The sequence below is a fragment of the Acanthopagrus latus genome, chromosome 23, assembly GCF_904848185.1.
Source record: "Acanthopagrus latus isolate v.2019 chromosome 23, fAcaLat1.1, whole genome shotgun sequence".
In the NCBI taxonomy this organism is placed as follows: Eukaryota; Metazoa; Chordata; class Actinopteri; order Spariformes; family Sparidae; genus Acanthopagrus; species Acanthopagrus latus.
The window spans coordinates 7,027,694-7,052,038 of NC_051061.1; the positions used below are offsets into that span (position 1 = coordinate 7,027,694).

Sequence of the window (24,345 nt, forward strand, 5' to 3'; positions counted from 1 at the left end):
TGCAGCTGCTGCTGGTATGACCCCCACACTCTGTATACTTGTGTGTGTGTTTGCGTGCACGGTCTTGCACACACACTGAGAAGATGCCAGGGTGATCTGTTTGGCCTCTTTGTTTATGGAACCGGGCCTTTCCTGCCCTCTGATGTTGTGCGTGCTCGAGCCATGAATGGAGCTTTGTGTGCGGACACACACACACACACACACACACAGCCCATCCTCATGATTTGAATGCTGAGTCCATCTGATCGGTGTCCAAGAGAGAGAGAGTGTGTATGAGTGGGAGTGATATGATGCTGAGGACCTATACGTGAATGTGGGTAAAGGGGATGCTTATCTGGGGATGCTGAGGGTGCTGGGGGGGTGCCTGTAGCAACTGTTAGCTCAGTTAGCTGTGCAGCTACCAAGGTAGTGTTGGTCTTTACACCACTGGCACAGCAGATTTTTACTGCGGGGAGAAAGATGGTTGAGGTGAGAAGAGAAAATAAGGGGAGGAAGAGGAGGAGAGGAAGGTGACATAAAAAGAAAGAGAAGAGTAAGAAGAAGATGACAGAAGAAGAAGAAGAAGAAGACGGAAGAGGAGGAGGAAGACTTTCTTTTTACTTCAAAATTAACTGCCAGTTTTTTTTTCTCAAAAACAAAAGTGCATCAGCAGCACCAAACAACCAAGAAAGCAAAGAAAGACAGAGAAAGAAGAAGACGATAAGACAACAGGACAGCAGAAGAAGAAGACAGTAAGACAACAGAAGAGAAGAAAAGAAGAAGAATGTTTAACAAGAGAAGAAGAGGAAGAGGAGGACGAGAAGAGAAGAATAAAAGAGAACAGAATAGGAGAGACGACAAGAAGAAGCTGGGTTTCATTTTAAAAGGACAAATAACGGAGAAACAAAAGTTGACTTCAGCTCCCAGATTTGTCTCCATCCGAAGGGGCGTGGCCTGCGGTGCAACGTCACTGATGGTTATATAGGCTGCAGCTGTGGCGGCGGGCTCGCGCTGCTGAGACAGGCAGAGCACTGAGGACCGGCGGCGCGCGCTCACAGACTCCCACTCAGCTACACACACACACATTCACACACACTCCCCAAACAAAGAGAAGCACGCGAGGCAGCACAGCATCCCACCCTTTCAGCCGCGAGCTCACTTGCAGAACCGCCCCCCCCTCATCCCTCTCACACGGAACAGAACCGGTCCGGTCCGAGGCTCAAGCGCACGCACACAACCGACGATGACAACCAACGGCGCGTCCAACGGAACCAGCGACATGCTGCAGATCCAGTTCGGTCTGATCAACTGCGGGAACAAATACCTCACGGCGGAGACCTTCGGCTTCAAAATCAACGCCTCCGCCACGAGCATGAAGAAGAAGCAGATCTGGACCCTGGAGCAGAGTGACGAGTCCAGCGGGAACGTGTTCTCTCTCAAGTCACATCTGGGCCGGTACATCGCCGCCGACAAGGACGGGAACGTTACCGGGGACAGCGAGAGCCCGGGCCCGGAGTGCCGGTTCATCATCACCGCCCATGATGACGGCCGCTGGTCCCTGCAGTCCGAGGCGCACGGCCGCTACCTGGGCGGCACCGAGGACCGGATCATCTGCTTCGCCCAGACCGCATCTGTGGCGGAGAAATGGAGCGTGCACATCGCCATGCACCCGCAGGTGAACATCTTCAGCATGACGCGCAAGCGGTACGCGCACCTGAGCTCCAAGGTGGACGAGATCGCCATCGACCGGGACGTCCCGTGGGGGGTGGACTCCATGATCACGCTGGTGTTCCGCGAGCAGCGCTACCACCTGCAGACCTCCGACAACCGCTTCCTGCGGAACGACGGCGCGCTGGTCGCCACCACGGACAAGAGCACGGGCTACACGCTGGAGTTCCGCTCCGGCAAGGTGGCGTTCAGGGACTGTAGCGGCAAGTACCTCGCGCCCTCCGGGCCCTCCGGCACCATGAAGTCCGGCAAGAGCGCGCGCGTGGGCAAGGACGAGCTGTTCGTGCTGGAGCAGAGCCACCCGCAGGTCGTGCTCACCGCCGCCAACGAGAGGAACGTCTCCACCCGGCAAGGTGGGTGTGGTGGTGGTGGTCAGCAAAGTGTGTGTGACCTTGGGTGACAGGTGTGTGTGTGTGTGTGTGTGTGTGTGTGTGTTTGTGTGTGAGAGAGAGAGAGTCTGTTGGTGTGTCATCCTCTGGCAGAGGAAGGGTTAAAGTGATGGAATGTCAGACTGCATCCCCCCTCCAGCAGACACACACACACACACACACACACACACACACACACACACACACACACACACACACACACACACACACACACAAACACACACTAAAAGGTAGGATATAGGACATGTAAATGGCCTAAACAATGCTTTGTCCTGATTTTTGCATGGAAATGCCCCAAACCCATGTGAGGCCTGTGACATATTGAAGCGCAGGGCACCAGTATGTGATGCACACCATCACGGACTGGAGCTTAATCCATCACATTTAATATCTCCTCTTCTCAAAGGCAACACTAATCTGAACAGGTTAGACAATCAGAGCCGATGAAAGCACCCTGAGCATTGTCCATGCCGGCTGGGAGTGTTTTCACTGGACTTTCCTCGACAACTGGCATGAAAAGAGTGTAACAAAGGGGCACAGAGCCCCTCGGCCCTCTCGACACACATGCGGCGCCGTGTGCACGTGTGCCAACATTCAAATGTAAAACGGCCTTAAACTGGCGAGAGGCCGAACTGGCACGAAGCAGAACGGCTCAGAGGAGAGACGTCTCAAAAACGGCACAATTAATCCAGATGTTTTGTAAGAGAGGCTACTTGGCGCCTGAAATGTTCCTCACATGTCGAGGTTTATGATCCTTTCATCCACGCTGAAGCATTTCACACCACCATTAACTTTAATGAGCCATCGAACAGAACTCCATCATCAGCATTTTTAGGTCCTCTCCACTGTGTTTTCTTCAATCTGACTACAAAAGCTGAAGTTGGATCATTTGAAAGCAGCTCCAGACAGATCCATGGTACTCCATGGTTAATGCACTGGTTTGTGTATGAGTAATGATGAAGTACACATGTGACCTCGCTCAGGGGGGCTTACATAGGGGTTTTTTTCACATTACGTCACTGTTTGTGTGTGTGTGATAGCGACTTCTGCCCATGTGTGTCTGTTTTACAGCTGTCAGAGTGGGCCGAGACACAAACTTGTCCCTCCGCCTTCTTCCTTCCTTCCATCGCCTCCTTTCACCCCTTTGCTCCATCACGCCTTCCTCTCTCCCATCACCTCTCCCCCTCCCCCCTCCTCCCCCCGCCTCCAGGCGCTGGCCGCTGTGTGTCTCGGGTCATTATTAGCGGCATCACTCATCTGGTTGACGGGTGTCAACATGGAAACAAGCACGTTCTAGTTAATTGAAAGACGTTGAATTTAAGGCCCCAGTGAGCGTGTGAATCACGCTGAGTCAGCACAAAGAGTCACTGGTGTGATTTAGGCCCGAGGAAGCAGAGACACTGTGGCAGTGACTGTCTGCTGTAATGAATGATAGGAATATAGTAATTGATGCTCTTTAAATCTATATTTAGCATGTGGTCAGAAGAGCTCACCAGGCAGAACACCGTGCGGTTCGGTGGCTTTTCTTCCTCCTTTTGAGAAAGTCCGATCTGTCTATCCTTTTGTTTTCCTGTTTGTTTTCCATCCCTGCCTTGTTTACTCGTCACCAAAATATTTAATCTACTTTTCCTCTCAGTCACTCTTCCTCCACAAGTGGTGCTCAGTCCCGGACACAAAATGGAGGCCGTTTTTTTTTTTTTGAAGGTGGAGGTTGAATAAAAGAGGGGATCAGGAAATGGAGACATGAGTGCTAAACCGATGTGCTGGAATCAGATGATGACGTCATCTGTAATGCGAGGATGAACTGCAGTTTAATAATCCCGGGTTAAAAACAAACAAACAAAAAAACGTTACTGCTGCCCGTGAGATATTTTGCTAAATCGGATCATGTTTTTAAAATTTTTTTTATTAAGTAGAGTGCAGCTCATCCTGCTCACTCTGGAACACTAAAACTATCACATTTAGTACACTAGCTGGATGCGTTTCAGTATCCTGAATCAGAAACGTACTGCTCTGGAACAGACATATAATTTATGGTTAGATATTGGCATTCAATTGCTTTTCACAGCCTTTTTGCATTTTCATTTGATGTCATGAGGCTTTGTAGCTGTTAAGAGTTAAGCAAGACATTATGGCTGGAATCGGTTTAGCTCTGCCGACTTTAAGGAACATTAGTCACAACAATAAAAGCCATCAAATGCAGCTCTTGTCACTTGGGTGATGCTCGTATGATGTGTTGCCTCCAAAGATGTGGAAACGCTCCAATAGGCCGGATAGATATCAGTGCTGTTCCTGACATTATAAAGCTGATCAGGTATCTGTCATGGTCTGATCTATCCACACATTAAAGGTGCTCTGAGGAGTTTTCATGTTGACAAGTAACGTTTACATCAGTGTTTCTCTCCAAAATACATAGCCTCTTTACCATTGAATCAGCTCTGGTTCTGGGAACCTTGATGCTATCCTGTGAAATGGCCCGTGTTCCCACCAGTGTTGAGTTGAACTGTTGTAATCAAGGTTGTGTCATCAACGGGGGGGTGTTTGATATTGCACAACAATCTGTAGAATGGACACGCCCACTTCTGTTCAAGGAAAACCTGCTAAGTTTTTTGGCTCCTGTTGGGAAAGAAACTTTACAGACTCCATTACAGGTATAATATGACCTGGACACAGTGTCCAGTGCAGAGCTCCGTTCATTCTTATGAAAGCTGCTCAGTGATGCCTGAAGACAAAAAAGTGCCCAGTTACCTTTTGAGTGTAGATTAAGTGATTTAATTGTGCAGCTCTTTTAGACTTAATGGACCAAATGGTTCAAATTTATGATGGTGAAACGAGGAGTGTCGTTGAGGTTGTGATGCAGAGGATGCTGCCGTTTTTACAGCTGCTTCTTTCACAATGTCAGCTTAGAGATCCTATTTGTAAGGAAAGTGAATGTTTGAGTCTTATTGCCAACACGTCAAACACTGACACTTCGGAGTGCAGACCGTCCCAACCTACCATCCCAAGGGGCCAGTATTTAACAAGTTGGGAATGAGACTAAAAATTCAAAACTTTCCTTACAAATGAGGCAAAAAGTATTTTTGGGCCACAGTGCATCACGTAATTACACAGTTTGGTCACTATGAAAACTGTCTCCCTGGCAGGTTAGCTCAGGACCAATTAACCCTTGATGCAAATGTTCCACACAGTCCAAATGTAAGTGTCTGAACCGTTACATGGAACCAGCTCCCTGTTGGTGGAAAGAACCAACAAGTTATCTTCTTGTCTTCAACGTTGCGCATTTTTGACATCCATGTTTGCCAGCTTGCAGCCATCTTCTCCCCTCTGTTGGCGTATTACTGCATAACTTTGCATGTTCGAGCCAATTTTCACTGGATTAGTGTGACAGTTGCAGTGGAAATGTGGTGCATATTCGTTTTTGTGTGTGCACAATACAAATAAAACAATGACCCACGTGTTAACACATTCGGCTCGCAACTAAGGATCAGTTTTAGTATTGATCTTAATTGATTAATCAATCGATTAAGTGCAAATAAAAATTAACAGGGCATCATTTTTTAAAGGATTATTGTGGATGACATTATAAATCAATCATTGTTCCGCTATTACTTGACCCGGTGGCGAAGCATTTAGCAGACACTCTTTGATTAGACCTTCAATAATGATGATGAGTTCATGGAGTCCCAAACAGTGGTCTTATACAGATGTGGGAAGAGGACAGCGCTGATGTCAGATCAGTACTCACTATTGTTGGATACCTTGACTGAGATATCAGGGTTTTAAGTGAAACATGTTGCATTGCTACACCCTTAATCAGAGGTCAGTTCCCAATCTGAAGAACACTTGGACGCTCTTGTGTCGTCCCTGTTGCCCAAATCTGTCTGTGTCTGAGAAATTGTCTTTAGAGGAAGACCTCGTTCAACCCTCCAACAACTGGATCATTGTGATGCGGCTTAAATGCTGGGAGGAATTAAACCGATTCCACATGTTTTTTTTTATACCAACAGCTGCTATTTGCCCCTCAGACCAGAGCCAAGATGGCAGCTGAAGTCTGCTGGCTTTACTGTTAGAATTTTGATGCAAGTGGGCCGGCCTAAAAGCTGCTTTGCTCAATCATAACTGGATTTTGTGACTTGCACTTAATTTTTAAAGGTCAAGTCGAGATCGAATCCAGTTTAGACGTCCTGTCAGTAGATAGACTCAGGATTGGTGATCGTACTTGTGAGGGGTTTCTGCAGTTGTAACTGTGTGTTTACAGACAGCTCGTCCTTTAAGTAGAAATGTTTCCACAAAAACTACCCTAACAGGTGGAAATGATTGCCATAGCGGGTGAAACCCATGCTGCACAAACAGAGCAAGAGACATTTTCTTGAATTTGCTCTAATTGACATTATTAAATAATCCTTATTGGTCCAAATTGGATTCAATGTTAAAGATAATATAATACTCTAAAGTCACAGCCATTTATCATGACTTTTTGGACATTAACTGATAGCACCACCAGCTTTTTAACTCTCTAGTGTCATTTATTTCTTCTTGCCACATCCATCATCAGCGCTTCTTTACTTTCTGATCCAATAATAACCAGAGGGAAGGCTTTTAATTAGGCCGACATGCTCACAGTGCTTCTCTTGTGTGGGAAGCGGGATTGAATTTCTACCAAAACCCTTTAGTAAATCCATTAAATTCAGTCTGCTGTGTCGTCATGTCGGGTCCTCTCGCTTCCGTTGTGCTAATTTTTGCTCTGACCGGTCATAATTGTCATTAATTTGACCCCTTGTTTCCGGTCCTCGACATCCACTCTTGTCATCCCTGGTAACAGAGATGGTCGCAAATTCTCTGAGACGGTTTAACGACCCTCATACGGAACGAGACGCAATTATCAGTCAGTTAGCCCCGAGCTCAATGGCCTTTTAAGTGGCCTGTTCTGCCCCTAAACTGTGACACTGAGCTCTGGTTCATCAGCTAAAAGGATGAAAGCCCATCATATTCCCACTGGCTACTGGTGTGGCCACTGGGTGCTGACTGGTCTTTGTATCTGATGGTCTTATCTGCCCATGAGACATAAAGGTGAGGTGAGCTGTTAACCCTTGTTGGGACTGGGCTGCCTTTTTTTTTTTTTTTTTCCAAATATGATGATTGGGAAATAAATAAGTGTACCAGGAATTTCTCTGCCTGCAGCCTGTGACTAACCTCCTCTCTATTATCTGGAAACTGGATTTAAGAGACTTGGTATGAATGTTCCCGCAAGTCCGATAAAACATGACTAAAGCCACACGACACGATTGTGAAATGCCAGGCATCAGAAATATATTCCATACATGCACATCTTCATATTCACAGTCTATTTTTTCTCATTCTTTGTGTCAATTTAACATTGTAATGATAATGATATTTGATAATGTACTGTATTGCTGAATATATCAAATTATATATTCTCTATTTATTGATAAATGTACAGATTATTAGCGTTTTTCTATACTGCAATGTAAAATATTAACCCATATATTCCAAAAATATATGGTCTAAAAATACCTGCAAAACTTGATGATCATTTTCAAGGTAAAGGGATTTTAGAGTATGTATTACCAATGTGCTAGTAACATTAAGACGTCACAGCTCAACGTTTGCGTTCAGATTCTGATTTCATATAAAGATGTGTGAAGTTTAGACTGGTCTGAGAAGAGTGTGGCTGTGCTGTTTTGGAGACGAGCTCAAAAGCAGTCATCACGTTAAATCACAGTCATAATCAGACTTTGATTCATGTACCGAGTCGCGTGTGGTTAGAGGAGGAGACAGAAACTGTGGCTCCATGTTGTGTCTGGCCATGATTCAGGCCCTGACACCCTTTCTGTATCCTTCAACCCCCCATCGCTGGCAGGAAATGAGACATGAGACACACAGCTCCGACCTTGGCTGGTGTGTGTTGTTCGCTGCAGGGTAAAGGGTGAGGAATTGCACATCAGCTGCACACACTCACACTCACACTCACACTCACACTCACACACTCACTCATCAGATAAAGGGAAAAAAAAAGAAGGATGCAGTGGATTTATGCGTCCTTGGTAGTCTTTACTGGCTGCAATGTTTAATGTGTTTAAAGACCCTCAGTATGTTTGTGTGTCACTGTGTGTGTGTGTGGTTGTGTGTGTTCGTAGCGTGCCAAGGGAGCACCAGGGAACCTCTCCTCCTTAATGTCGTCTACTTTATTATAGGTTAGGCTTTAGCTGCTCTCTGGGTGTGTCTCCTCACTAATGCCCTCTAACTCACAGTCCGAATGCTCCTCAGTCGATTTTTGCAACACACTGGTCACAGAATTGGGTTAGAAATCAATTCAGCAAAAGATTTGGGACATCCCCAGGCGCAATACTGAATCTCGCATGTCTGACCTAATTTTATTTTTTTTTTCATTTGTCCGAGGAAATGGGAGCATCAGAGTGTCCATACTGTACGAGCAGCGGTGTTACAGTCAGCACAGTATTCAGTGTGTAGGCCGGCTAGCTCATTGTGTGTGTGTGTGTGTGTGTGTTTGGATCAGAACAAAGGCCGATGATCTGCCTCCCTGTTTGTGCCCCAGCTGGTCGCCTCCTCGGTCAGGCCTGCTGAACAATAGCAGACACACACACACACAAACACACGCAACTGCACTTGATACAATCGCGTGTGTTCACAGCAGGCCTCTGGTGCTGGCTCACAGCAACCGGGGCCAACAATCTGTGCCTGCCGCCATCAGGCTGAATGCGGTGGGTGGGGTGGATGGGAAGATGGAGGGGGTTGTTTTCAAGTGCGCTGTGTGTTTGGTGTGGTTTGGGTGGATTCTGTATGTGTGGTCACTACTCTTGGTGTGGTTTGGTGTGTTTAAGTGCGGACCCTCTTCACTCCTCCTCCGCTGACCCCGCGAGCTTTACAAAGTGATCAGTGTAGACATATCTGGGAACACACACACAAAGAGGAACCCTGACAGGCAACCCCGGCCTCTCCCTGGGTCACAGAGGCTCTGCAGGCCTCAGGGTGGGTGTTTTGTCTCTGTCAGTCTTGTATTTTCATGTTGTGTGTGTGTGTGTGTGTGTGTGTGTGTGTGTCTGTGTGTACCCACCAGTATTTTTCTTTCCATGTGATAACTTGTGACCAGTTTCAATCTGTGGCTGTGTGTGTGTGGGTGGGTGGGGATGAGAGACTAAGCCTCTGCTTGAAGAGACAAGCACTTCCTCCTCCCAACAGACAGCTAGTCAAATATCAGCCTCATTCTTTGGAAAGCTGATGAAAGTTGATGAAAGCGAAACATTTTGGGGGATAATCTATTCAAAGCAGCTCAGTTGTGGAATAAACAGTGTATGGTAGCTCTCTAATTTTATTTGCATATGTAGATATTCATCTTTTTCCCTTCGTCCCATCATAATGGACTAGTGTGGAGTTTTTCACTTCATCCCACAGTTGTGATGGGTTGGTTGGTTGGTTGTTGTTGATATTTGGATTTATTTATTTAAGTAAATGTTGCTCTTTTCTGGCTATTTTTAGGCTGAACTCCTTATGAAACAAATGGATCTCCACATTGAATCCTGTACATATTCCATTATTGTAGAGTGAGTTAGTAGCTGTAGCAGTAGTGTTGCAGGGATAAATTACGTTTTTAAAAATCAAGTTCGTCCCAAATATTTCCAACAATGTTCAAACTCGGAGAAATCCACAGTTAAGGAACCAAGGAAAGGGAGCTTTACATATGTTTGTCTGACGCTGTAACTTCTGGGTTAGAGTGAGGAATGAGGACTAAATATGATGTGCAAAACATTACTTCATATATGAACATCGCTGCCTGAGTCACAGATTACTGTACATTAGCTGTAAACTAGTGAGCAGGATCAACTCTCACTGAACTGAGCGCTCACCAGAGACTCTAGATCTGACTTTACTTTTCCCTCCTCTCTGTATTGTTACATTCAATAGATAATGTTTGTTTGTTTGTCCTTCACCTCCAGTCGGCAGTCAGCATCACAGACTATACCGTAACCCTACACCTGCAGGTCGCCCCCACAGATCGCTTCTGCAGTCAGGTTGATAAACAGACAGTGAGGATATTTGAATCCCCAAAACTCAAAAAGTAATATCTGAGCTCTCCTCCCCTCAGTAAAGTGGGCCGGGTCAGAGGCAACACCAGGCAACCGTGTTTTGTTTTGAATGAGAGACTGACAGCAGCTGAATTTACATATTGCGCGTCTTAATGCAAAAAGGTCTAAAAAGACAAACGGGTTAAAATGGGAAAAATGAGCTTGATGGCATTCTTTATCAAAGTTGGATGAAAGGATGGATACCACCCTAATGTCTGTATAATAAATATAAACCTATAGACTGGAAACAGGGTGAAGGGCTACCCTGCCTTTATCTGAACCGAACAAAATCCGCTTTCCAACACCTTTTTGTCTATCTCGTACCACAACAAAAGGTCACCAACCCTCAGAAAGGGTTTCACTGCAACCTTGGTAGCAGTTCATCCAAAAAAGATTATATTTATATAGTTTTTCTTTAAAATGAGCTAATCACAAATGTTTAATTTAGGTTTTGTAACTTTATCATGATAATCAACAGCACAGAGTCCTCGATCGATCGACTGGTTTGAAAGAAGCGATCACACAGATCATTTGTCCTCAGACTTTTGGTAGCAGTGTGTAATAAGCCTCTTCATGACGTAGGTGAGTCAGGAATCCCACAGCAAGCTTCCTGGTGGGTAGCAGCAGATGTTTTACGCTCTCCCTCCTGCCACAGTTACAAATGGGCTCTCCCGAGCTACTGTACCGAGCGTCGGCGCTGGCCGAGCAGGAAGCGGCGAGGATTAGAGCAGAGTGCAGTAATGTGACTGATGGTCCCGGAGGCGTGCAGAGTCTGACCCTCTTCTCTCCTCATTTTTCCTCCTGTTCTCCTCCTCTAATGTGTGCCTTCAAACCCTCCTGTCTGCTGCAGCTAAACTCACATTTCATCATCTGCCCCCCCACTCTCCACGCCATGTGGTTCCCATTATGGTCAGTTATATTTTCCCTCTCAATCATCAGCGTGTGTGTGTGCTGCGTTGGTACGTGTGCATCCACACACATTTCTGCAGAAACTCAATCTGTTCAGAGGCCAGAGTGCCCGAGTTGACTTTGTGCACTCGACAGGAGAGGACTAAAGTGTGTTTTTCCTTTTTTTTTAAAATTTGTTTTTCAGACTCACATTGTGAGCAGTAACTCTAATGTGACCAACACCTTACATAATACTTTTCTTGGTTACTTCTGAGGAACATTTTTGGCTTCAGTTGGACAGGAACATTGTACAGCTTGTACTGAGAGGCCATGTGTTATGTGAAAGGACAAAAGAATACTGACTGAGAGTGCTGTGAAACTGTTAGGGAGTGAACAATAAAAATATGATTGAGGAGTAAGGCTGAATTTTGCTGACTTGCTAAGAAAAGTCATTAATATATTCCTTGGATTGTCCACTTAAGAAAAAAATACTGTAAGAGACGGAACGCCAAATTGATCCTGATGTGCAGCAGGTTGGCATCTTGCATGGCAGGTTCTGCCATCACTGTGTGAATGTGACAAGTGTTGTAAAGCACTTTGAGCGGTCAGTAGACTGGAAAAGTGCTGCAAGTCCATATAGCTTAAAATGGCTAATAAAAAGTAATAAGTAATCAAAAGTGGTAAGTAAACAGTGATTTCTGCCACCTAGGTCCAATATGAATTACTTTATGGACCAACTTATAAACTTTTACAACAACAAATAGGGTCGGGAATCACAGAGTAACTCATGATGCGATATGATCTAAGATGCATTGCCCATGATAACATACGATCTCCATACAACTCGATAGAAAGCTGCAATTCTATGATAATCATGACCAGTGAATGACAATCATCTACTGATAAATCAGTGTCTGTCTAACTGAAGAATACAGAATACCCCTAAAAAGTGCAGGAATTATGGATTTATTCACTGCATTGTTGTCAATTTCACAGAATTTGACACTGGTATGAAACAATGTGCTCCACCATTCCAGTGTGCCGTATAATTTGATAAACAACACTGTATTGATAATCATACCTCAAGAAGAAGTGTCACCTTATATTGCCGTATCGTAAATTTGTCCCACACCTAACAACATTTTTAACTAATATTTGTGAAGGTGGGAGCACATTAATGTGTGTTTTATTCATAAACATCTTGTGTGTTCTGTGTTTCTCAAAACTGACAATGGTGCAACTTGTTTCTATTGATTATGACTAAACATCAAACAGATATTTTCCTCTTTACATGAAAGTGCATTTATTTATGACACCGATCAATCAATTAGGATGTGAATGTGGTGTGAGGAAACATAAATGTAGCACCCCTCTCACGAGAAAGAAAAATGCATAACCCTCCCCTCCAATAATGTTCATACAGTCACTCAGCTAAAGATATCATGACCACAAGACATGCTTCCAATTTTGACACACATGATCATATTATTCTTCATTATCAACGTCATCTTGGCCAAATTTTCCGTTTTTAGACAAAAAAAATCCAATGTGACCACTGTAGCCAGTCGTGAGGCTGTAAGAGAGCAAAGAAACATGGAACAAATGACATAGGGGGGGTCACACATTAAGAGGGAGGCGGATGGGGGAACACATGAGTGCACTGGTTTGTTTTCTTGAACACATCTCTCTTTCTCTCTGCCCGTCTCGCTCTGCACACATTTACACAGCCATCCAACACACAGTCCATCTCTCTCTCTCTCTCTGCCCTCCAGCTATAGGGCCGTCCACACCATGACCTCATCATATACAATAGCACACATTGTGCCGCGCGAAGTGTGTGTATGACTGGTTGTGTGCGAGAGTTACACTACAGGGTTGTGTAGGCCTTCATCCTATAGTTCCCTCTTGTTTGTTCACCTCTTTGTTGTACTGAAGTTTATAAGTGGGTTGATGGGATTTTAATGAGGTCTGGTGTTGTGTACACACACAGTCTGGCGTTTATGGACTCTCTCCGTCTCTCTCACACAGACACACACACACACACATGCACACACACACAAACACTTGCATGCACATTAGCTGTTTGGACTATAATTTTAGTGTTTGTTGTTGGAGCTTGCAACCAATAGTTCTAACTTTTAGTCAAGGGTTCCTGGATTTTGAGCTGATGTCCAGACTCAACATCTCAACAGCTGACACCATATTCATCAGGTGACCATTTTCAAGTTCAGAGTGGGAACCTTAAATGTCCTACTGCATTGTTCCATGTCGCAAGTCCTGTAAGATTAAGGAATCTAACAAATTGCTATCATTTTCGTGTTTTGTGTTTGTTTTCATAACTTAATTGACTCACAGTCTTACTTTTACTTACTTCAATAAACTAAACAATGCATTGCTTATGTGTTGATCCATTAACTGTTTCAGCTCTACACTCAGGGTTGATCTCCATGACGATTCTTGTGACCTTTGTGGGTTTTTTTTCCTGATTTTTCAACCGTCCACCATGACGACTAATCCTTTGAACTCGAGTGGGGTCTGTCTGGACTTTGACAGATGTGTGTGTGGGTGTGCAGCTGTGTGAAATCCTTTACTAATCCAAACCATCTGATGTTGCTCATTTAGTACGTCTGATCCTGACCAGAGGATGTGTGTGTGTGTGTGTGTGTGTGTGTGTGTGCATCTGGATCATGTTCTATGGCTGTTCTGTAGACTCATGACTGACCCACTAGCCTGTATTTTTAGCTAACCCCTCCCCCCATCATCTGACCTAATCCAGGTATGGACCTGTCGGCCAATCAGGACGAGGAGGGCGACCAGGAGGTGTTCCAGGTGGAGATCTGTCGTGAAAACAGGAAGTGTGCTTTCAGGACCGCCGCTGGAAAATATTGGACCCTGACTGCCAACGGCGGCCTGCAGTGCACAGCCTCCACCAAGTGAGCATCACACACACACACGCATCACACACACACCACTGTCCCTTCTTCTATACTAACATACATCTTAAATGTAAAAATCCACCATGACCACACCTGCTCCAATCTGTCCACTCACCCCCTAATCAGAGCCAGTAAATGTGTGTGAGAACCTGATACTGGTGTGTCACAGCTCCTAGTCTGTTCTCCTCTCTGGTAATTTGAGCTGACTAAGCAGTTTTGTGTGCATATATTGAGGTGTGTGTGTGTGTGTGTGTGTGTGTGTGTGTGTGTGTGTGTGTGTGCATGTGCAGTGGGGGAGGAATGAGTGTGTGTGCAGTGGGGGCGTGGATGGGTGTGTGAGGTGAAGAGTGAGTGACCTCATGCATTTAAGCGACTTTAACCTGTAGAGAGTGATTTTCTTTAATGTGCAGTGGATCTGTCCAGCCAGAGTGCTCACTGTTGACCCCTGACCTTTGACCTTTGACACTGTACTCCTGGGTGATTTCACTGAGGCCCCGCACAGATGCAGGAGTAGAAGCTTAGACTCCCTGGAGTACAAAGTAAAGTACTTACGTGTTTAAACATAAAGTATCACAAGTTTTTGTTTTTTTAATGTTCACATACTCAAAAAACACCTGTTTTCTTTACTGTCCAGTGTTGCAGCACTGTATTCCCCCTCTGTGTGAAGCACTCTGTGCATACACACACCCCCCCCCAAATCTCCAGTCTGCTCTGATTGGTCAGCTTGCCCATGCCTGAACCAGTACTGTTAACAACAACAACAGAGCAGTTGTGTTGAATTTATTTTTACATGCCAAACTAGACGCACACAGTGCAATGTCATAAAATCACAGAATTAGAGGTGAGACTACTGACGAGGCGTTTCAGGAGCACTTATACAAAAATGCCTTTATATGAGTTGTATAAGCGAATGAAAACATCAGTGAGTGGTTATTTAGCCTATATATAGTTATTCATAATGGCAGCCACTGCTAACAGAAAATCTTTGGTCGCTGTAGCAACATGTGAGATAACCTAGGTGTATGAACGGCACTATAGCAGCTTATTTTGTTTCATCAGTAGTATATTTCAGTTAATAATCTTGTATAGTAGGGTGTTTACTGAACAAAATGTGACAATCTCTTCAGCTTGTGTTAAACACAGGCCTTTTGCCAGGCATTTAACCGAAAACCCATTCCATTTCCCATTCATTCCTGCTGCACCCAGTAGAAAAATAGAAACAGATGCTGTAATAAATAAACTTACTAACTCAAATGCACAAGCTTGCTCCATCAAGATCTTTAGATATGACGTAGGGGTGTCCACACCACTTTTGACCACAGGGGGCGCAGGAATCAACACAAAAGGAAAGTTCCTTGTAGCTGCTTTAAAATGACCTTTATTTTGAAAATTGTAGCGTTTGTATTGCAAAAATGGAAGCTGCAGATGTTCAGTCATGAAGAAGATAGGCATGTATGCAGGAGTGATGACCAAAAACCGTGTCCTGAGTTCAGCCATTTCTCAAGATAAGACGGAGCAGAGACACACTGCAGAGCTCTCTGCAGGAAGTTAACTGAATTCCTCCATCACATTCTTGAGATTCGACTTGCTTCACTCTGATTAAACCGCAAAAATGTTTTCTTTCACCAAGTCCTCCTGTGGTCTGAGGGGAACATTTGGGAGCGCCTCTTACAAAAAGTTAGCCAGGCCCGAGTGTGCGACGAGGACGTAACACCCTCCTCTGGGCCAAGTGAAAGGATTAACAAGCTACTTGATTCAACTTAACCAAAGACTACAAGTGAAGCTGATCCCTCCACCCTGAGCCTACCTATCCAATTACCCGACAATTAAGTTGTGGATAAAGCAGCTGGGTGTAGTTTTCTGAGTCACAGGAGAACTTAATGTCACCGTGTGTTTACACTTGACACTCACACAAGTGCTACTGGATATCCAACTGGCATGTAGAATTAATTATCCATCTTACCTCTCATGCCTTTACTCTCTCTGTCTGTCTGTCTCTCTCCTTCCCTCTCTCTCTCTCTCTCTCTCTCTCTCTCTCTGCAGGTCAACTAATTGCTACTTTGACATTGAGTGGCGTGGGAAGAGGCTGACTCTCCGGGCCGCTAATGGGAAATACGTCGCCGCCAAGAAAAACGGCCAGCTCGCAGCCACCATGGACTCTGCCGGTCGGTGAGATTTGTTGATTCAGCCGAATGTTCAGACAATGACACGTTTCGCTAACTGATTTACTTTTTCAGCGGAGGTGGGCGGGGGGGTGTCAACACTGCAAAAGTACAGTAATTAAATCACGACTGGATGTTCCAGTTGTTTCTGGCTTCAAAGGCTTCAGCACTTCCCAGCAGAGCGGTTCTGTTTCGTAACAGCCGAACGTCGCAGTTTGTTCTTTTGGAAATTCAGATCAGTTGCAATCTTTTCTGTTTGTTCCTCTGCCATGTTTCATTTTAAATTAATCATGTTGATTGGAACACCATGTGAAAACTGAGCAGTCTGCACTCTGTCACCAAAGTAACATTTACTCAAGTGCTGTGCTTCAATACTGTTGTGAGGTACTTGTTCTCAGGCATTTCCGATGTATAGTGACTTACACCTGTACTCCACTACATTTATCTAACGGCTACAGTTACTAGTTACTTTACAATCTTTTTTGGGGTTTTGATTTCTCACAAAAAGACAGTGTCTGGGGAAAAAAACTAAGATGAGAAATAAGTCAGACAAAGTGAGCACAGAATCATTTATCAGAAGTTTCACTTTTTTTTTAACTGGTAGAGACTTCAGTTGTTGCTCCTCCAGTCCAGCACATAATCCCACATAAAACAACAAATTGTGCTACATTTTAAGTATTCAGCTGCAGAGGTGCTGATAGGTGGAACAAAAGCTCTCTCTCTCTGCTTCCAGACTCTAAGCTAAGCTAAGCTGCTGGTTTGCCTCACAGTTAATGGACAGATGTGAGAGTAGTATTCATCTTCTCATCAAACTCCCTGCAGCAAAGCAAACGTGTTCCACAAAATACTACCAGCTCATTATAGCACATGGCTGCTTTCGTTGCTGGAAGATGTGGGCATCATGTCAGCAGGCAGATCAGAAGATCCTCAGATTAAAGCAGCTTCTGTGCGTGGATCAAAGATGAAGCGCTCGCTTTGTGCTGCAGAATCTGGAGGCTGTCAGCCACCGCAGAGCTCTTTTTAGGGCATATTAGAGCTGAGTTGCTTTGCATACATTTTTAATATTATGTGTGTAAACTCAGCACTCTGAGCTCGAGGCGAGAGCTGCTATATAACACACAGGTCGCCCTTATAGGACAGCTTTTGGCACTTTGGACATTAGAACCAAAGTGTTGTGTGATAAAATGATTATTTGAGCATACAATGAATCGAATTGTGGAGATCTTTATGCCTTCACAGTAGTTCTGACACTCCGAATAAACATCCAACGCCCTTTTGACTCCAGGTGAGACCGAGGAGTTCATCATGAAGCTGATCAACCGCCCGATCATCGTGCTGCGCGGCGAGCACGGCTTCATCGGCTGCAGAAAGGTGACGGGGACGCTGGACTCCAACCGCTCCACCTACGACTACTTCACTCTGGCATTCAGAGACGGCGCCTACAGTCTGCAAGGTCAGTTCGGATAGAGTAGACAGTCTTTCTGTCAGAGACTTTCTGATAGACACGTCTGCTAACCTGCACATGTGCAGCAGCATTACACATCTGGCAGAGATGTACTGTGTGTCGCAGCATGTGGAGGGACCTCCCGCAGGCATACAGGGGATTAAATCATTTAACGGATTCTCATTATGGATTTACTCATGAGCCGTTTGTGCCAAAAAGAGGGATTTGATTCGGATAATTTCCCAGCCTTCACGTTACGTAATTCAAACAAAGTCATTTTAAGCCAAACCTTTTGTTCCCTCCATCTTTTCACACCCTTCCCCCACTCACTCAACTCATCCCTTCACCATCTTTTCTCACTCCATCTCCTCTCCTCCCCTGCAGACTCAACGGGTAAATACTGGATGGTGGGGAACGAGCAGTCGGTGGTGAGCAGCAGCGACACGCCCGTCGACTTCCTCTTCGAGTTCTGCGACTACAACAAGTTGGCCGTCCGCCACGCCGCCGACAGCAAGTACCTCCGCGGCGACCACGCCGGCGTGCTGAAGGCCAACGCCGACGACCTGGAGACCGCCACGCTCTGGGAGTACTGAGGCGGTCGCCCCACTGCTGCGATGCTGATGAATGAATGAGGTGTGGCGACGCAGCACGGCAGCACCACCCCATCCATACATCTACCTATCCCCATCCCCCCACTCCCCACCCAGGCCCACTCCTCATATTATATCCTGTACTTATGACTTTATATGTTGATGAACTGCACAGAGAGAACAGGAAGGATAGAAGGAGGAGGAGGAAGGAGACACTCCCCTTCTCTCCTGCCTCCCTTTTCCTTCCCTCGATCCTTCCTTCCTCCCTCTTTTTCCCAGCTCTGCTCTGCAGCGCCGACCTTTATCTGTTGCCATAGTTACCGTGGGGCTGTGCACTTTTTTTCTGCTCCGATCTGGTTCGCTGCTCGACCTGTCACTCACTCCACTCCTCGCCTTACGAATGGGGCCGTCCCTTTCTCCCAGAGCAGAGCAGAGCCACGTTTAAAGAGCCCCCCTCCCCCCCACGTCCTCCCCCCATCCTCTCTGAGTTAACCCCCTCGTCTTTCTACTTGTCTCTATTGTCTGTGTGAGCAGCACATGGTGGCAGTATTTATGGTATCTGACCTGGTCTGCTAGATCTGTTCCTACCTGATCTAATCTCCAAAAACAGATCCCACCGCGAGGATGAAATCCACCATCAGCTGCTTCCTGTTAGTTGGGAGGGTCTGTTTTTGTGCGTTTGGATCGGATTTTCTGCTTCTATCGGACCAGGTCGAGTATGTTTGTTTTCATGAGCAGGCCCTGTTACCTCTGTGTGATGACTATATGATATAACTGGAGTGGATCTGATGATGATGATGATGATGATAAAGATATTGAAGATGATGTAACAGACGGGTTTAACCCCCCCCCCCCCTCCTCGCTTCATCTCAAGTGTAAAATATTCAAATGTTTTCTGTGTTGTCCTTCTAGCTGTGTTCTCATTGGTTGGCGGGGGGTTTTCTCCTGGACCAAACAGGATGTAGGAAGTTAAATTCCCCCTTTGCACCCTCCCACACAAGTTAAACCTATTGTCCTGAGAACAGTGTAAAGAACATAAAATTAAGAAAATGATGCGGACACACGTGTTTACTGCACTCACCTGTCTTACTGGAAGAAAAAACAAAAACACTCTAAAGCTAACACATAGTTGGATTTCTTTTTCTACGTCCAAGGCACAGACATTATCATGGGTAGGCGTTCAGCAGGTAGTGGATAAGTTTATAGACCCCTTTTTGAAAGCTGCTTTTTTGAATCCCTCGACCAAACTTAGACCTCAGCCTTTATCTACACCAAACCTTTGATACTGGATTAAACAAACTGTCATCTCACACACACACAAACTGGCCAAACCTGGAACCTGGTGCTACTAACTCACTTTACAGTCCTGTCGAGCATCTCGCACAGCGTCCGGTCCAACAGAGAGTGATCTCCTGCCACGTCTCCGTCCCTCGAGAGCCTTGCCATATAACCTGAATGAGCTGCAAGAGTGCCCTTAATGACCTGAACCTGCTTCTTCTTTGCTTTTTAATTTCTGTCTGAGCTTCAAGGAGTATCATGACAGCCTTTTTCAATGAGAAATGACCAAATTGTGTTTTGTTTCTGTTCCTGACCCGTCAGTGAAGGTGGGAAGAGTTGATGTTAAAAGAATAGAAAAGAGGCAGACTTTGAATTTCGCTTTTTATTTAACTGGAATGTCTGTAATGCAGTCATGTAGCACATTGCACCCATAGGTCCTCTTTGATTCTCTACCCTTCAGCAGCCCGTTTTTCTCCACGACACATTTAGCAGCAACGGCTTCTGTATACTAATAGTTATGACAAAGCAAAGCGCCCTGAATCAATGGGCTCCTCCACCCGTCATCGTAGTCCTCATCCAGCATTCAATCATTGTACTTCTATGAAATGATACGTGATTGTAGCCAGCTCCTCACCGACACTGTCCAGTTTTTTCTCTCTGAAGTTTTGACCGTTTTTTTTGCGTGAAGGGTTGAGAATCTCGAGCGAATAAAAGGATCGGTTATCCTCTGAGAAACAAGCGTCTCCAAGGTAACCAAGACCCAAGGCTTAGACAAACGGATGTGGAAGGGTAAACATGTGGTAATGACTGTGCCTTACTCTTGAGTTTTTGGGCAGTAGGAAAATAAAAGATTAAAAAAAAAAAGAAGAAGAATGAAAGTCCACATCTTTGCTTTGTATAACTGGAACTTCTTTTTGTATTATTATTTTGTATAATTTTTTGATATTGTGGATTAATCTCTCTCTCTCTCGTGCCATTGGTTCACCTGAAATCCAACGACCAATAAACCTGGGATTTGGAACGCTACGTGTCTCTTTCGTGATTTCTTTTTGTCCTTGCTGTTCCCCTTTTTTGGATGAATCTTTTCATTTAGTTAAAACAGTCACATCATCACACATAACATTTTTTTTAACCAGCAGATTTTATCAGCTGTAACTAACTAGCTAATCAAGCTAAAGTTAGCGCAATAGGTTGAGAACTGTCTCCAGATGAGTTTTTAATGTTTCCAATTACAATTATCTTTTTCAAATGAGATCTCTGTCTAAATATGCTCCAAGCTAATGGGCCACAAGTTTTAACATTACATGCAGTATAGAGTGCGGCTCCAGATGAGAGTCCAAAAAGGAAGTAACCAAGCCTGACCTGAACGGGACATGTTTTGTAGAGCAGAAAAACACAGTTTAAATTCATTCTTAACACTGTTTCTCTTGTATGTAGTTTTTTTTTTTTTTTTTTAAAGAAGGTGTTAAAAGAAACCTTCAGTACGGTGGAGCCTGACAAACCTGCTGAACCAGGTTGCCAGTCTTTGCACAGTCACTGGACATGGGAGGTGTTTAACTGTCAGCTCATTATGCAAATTTTCCTTGAATGTTATGTTCAGGAGACCAATAAAGTATTAGTTTTCAAAGGGCTTGACACGGCAAATGTTTGAGCTGGAAAAGGTGATGGATGAGGCTTGATTCCTGTTGGATCTAAGCAGAAGAAAGACACATTATTTCTTGTCATTTCACACTAACAGGCCTGAATTCTTGCATAACGTTACCTATCAAAAAACCCTTTTGTTAGGCAATTTGTTAGTCACAGTCCAACCTGCATGACTCTGGGAATCACAGCCTCTTCGTGCTCACTCTCATATGTGATCGCGGTGCTTTTTTACTTGGTCTCCCGCCAGAGTCTGTCCACAGCGGCTCCATGTGCTGTCCCACTTACACACACATACATGGAAACACACACACACTTTTTCCTGTCTCCTGAATGGAGCCTTTGTGTTGAAACATTTATTCTAGTGCGGGGAAAGGGCAACCCCCTCTAAAGATTCACACACACACACACACACACACACACATACATGCACACACATGAACACCATCCGGGGAGGTAATGTAATGATGGAGCCTCCAGAGCAGGTCTTTAAGCTCCCCCCCACCCGTCAGGCTCGCAGATCCCCGAGGAACACCCAACATGGCAAAACAAACACACACCACCCCTCCGTCTCATCTCCTCCCCTCTGCTGCCTCATCTCCCCCTCCCTCCCTAATCTTTCTCCCCCTGCTCTCCCCTGCCAACCATCTCCTCCCATTAATCCCTCAATCCCTCATACAGTTTCTCTCCCACCGCTTTTTCCTCCCTTCTTTTTCCTCCCCCCTCTTCTGCAAAACTGCTGAAAAGATGAGTCACTGAAAATATGACCCAGATCCCAGAAATGGGTGCAGCGGTTTGTGGGTAAAGTGTCTGCAGGCAGAGCTCTCTCTCTCTCTCTCTCTTTCTCTCTCTCTTTTTCTGTATTTCTCTCTCTCTCTGAACAAATGAACGAGTGAAGGGAGGAGAGGGAGGGGTGGGGGGAGGGTTAAGGGAGGGAAGAGCGGCTCTGTGCGAAATGGCCGCCGTCTCCACCCACATCTGAGTCCCCCAACACCTCCACCGATCCCCTTGTTGCCATGGAAACACCAGCTGCTAGAAGCTGAAAGGTCTGTGTGTGTGTGTGTGTGTGTGTGTGTGTGTGTGTGTGTATGGCGTCGTCGAGGCCTCAAATGTCAAAAAACCTTAGTTACATCCAGAATGCAGGCTGACTGAGGGCCTGGTGAGGCTTGTGTGGTTTGAAGGGGTGGGGGTGCACGGAGCTCAGGGAGGTTAGGAAGATGAGGAGCCCCGGGGAGCAGCGGGAGGAGGAGGAGGAGGAGGAGGAGGAGGAAGTGGGCGTCTGCCTTTGATCAGAAAAGACCTCATCATTGAGGAAACAGCACGAGGCCAAGCTCTGCCGAACTACCTCCTCCTATATCCAGCGAGGATGTGTGTGTCTCTGTGTGTATTTAGCGTCCCTACTCTGCCGGCTCTCTTTCGCTCTAATCAAATCTATATCCAGCCATACTTTTCCATCACTCGCGTGTCCAGTGAGCCAGTGGGTCAGTGGGTCAGTCAGTAATCTCTTTAGGGGATGTGTAGGAGCAACATGGGTTGTGCAGGATGAAAAGCACGTTGACTCAGTGTGACAGATCAGCCATCAGAGACGGCACACTGGCATACTTTCACATCTCATGCGTTTGATCAATCTAAGTGTAAAAATAAGCCACACGTAGGAAATTTCAGCTACGCATTCCCCTCGAGACAGTCATGCTCAGCAGCCGCATGCTGATGTTTAAGTGCGGGTGTGTTGTGATAGTATGAGTTGGCTCAGCTAGACTGCCAGAGAGGGCAAGGCACAGACACAGACTTCATGTTGTGCGCTTTTATATTTTGTAAGCGTTGACCTTGTTAAACAGTTCATTGATTTCCTGCGGGAACATCATGTGGGCTATAACAGCCCCGTGTTTTCTTGTTTCATAGAGGCAGCTGCTAAAACTGCACATCTCTGCTAAGTCTGTTGCCTGATCATAGGCAGCCGAAAGACATTTTTCATTTTTGGCAATGCAAAAATACTCTGAACAAGTCTTTTTTAACAGTAGGTAAAGCTACAAGTAACAAGTTCCTTGTGTGGCAGTAAAAACTTGTAATGTAACATGGTTGCTTCTAAAAGTAATTCTACCCAACACAATAGTCAAGTAAGCTTACATGCTCACAGTGTAAAGCTAACATGCTAATGTTTGGCAAGTAAAATGTTCATTCATTGTCTATCTGTTGCACCTTAGTATGCAAATGTGTTTACTGTTTTACAATCACCACAGACACAAAAATAATTTATGGAGGGATATTAAGGAAACTAATTAACTAACTAACTTGCCGAACTAACATTTGCTACTAAGCACTACACACAAACTACAGCTGAAGCTAATGAGACTTAGTTTTGTGGATATTTAGTCACAACATTATTTTGCCTAATAATGGCACAAAGTTGCCCGATGAAGTCATTATGAGTCAACAAGAGATCAACTGATGCTGTCCAGTCAGAAAGTGAAGTTAAGGGCGATAAAGACCAACTTAAAAGCTTAGTGGTGTGTTTGCAGGGTCATGAGGACATACTGCAGTATTGAATATCCTCATGTACAGCATATTTTTTATTTGAAAAAAATCATTAAAAATGTAAGTGTATGTTATTGTTTAGCCTCAGTTGTCATCAATAGACAGGTTATTAAAACATTCAACAAAGGCTGTGTGTGCAGGTCACAGCTGTAAAAGCACACGCTCATTAAAAAAACACACACTCATTAAAGATACACACAAACAATAACAGACACAAACAACGCCAGCGGAGGTGGAGCAGCGGAAAGCGTCTGGGGAGCAAATGCTGCCAGACACCAGCGGTCCTTGAGGACGAGGCGAGCGAGCACACACACACACACACACACACACACACACACACATTGGTCTTTCTGTAGTTGTGAGGAACCTCATTAACATAATGGATTCCCAAGCCTTACCACCACAGCTACTGGTAAATGCCTGTTTCAACCCTTACCCTAACCCTTATTCTAAACTTAATTCTAACAAAACGTTTAACACAATGTGTTAACCTTCAAATGTCCCAACAAAGCAGGAATGTCCTCACAACGCTGGTTAAAAACAACACGTAGTCCACACAAAGATAATAATGCAAGCGGGCACATGCACACAATGCGTGACTCTCGAGCTGTAAAGGTTGTCTCGGTCACCACAAATGATGCAAAAATATGTGTATGTGTGTGTGTGTGTG

At 45.1% G+C, this 24,345-nt stretch overlaps 1 protein-coding gene across 1 annotated transcript; it reads left to right on the forward strand.

Annotated features, from left to right (window-relative positions):
• Positions 1-972: 972 nt before the first annotated feature.
• On the forward strand, positions 973-20,525 carry fscn1a (fascin actin-bundling protein 1a). The gene is made up of 5 exons (XM_037089387.1): positions 973-2,060; positions 13,866-14,022; positions 16,069-16,190; positions 17,473-17,640; positions 18,016-20,525. Exons 1-5 carry the CDS (start codon positions 1,223-1,225, stop codon positions 18,222-18,224), a joined length of 1,494 nt encoding a protein of 497 aa, XP_036945282.1. The 5' UTR covers positions 973-1,222; the 3' UTR covers positions 18,225-20,525.
• The last annotated feature ends 3,820 nt before the right edge of the window (positions 20,526-24,345 follow it).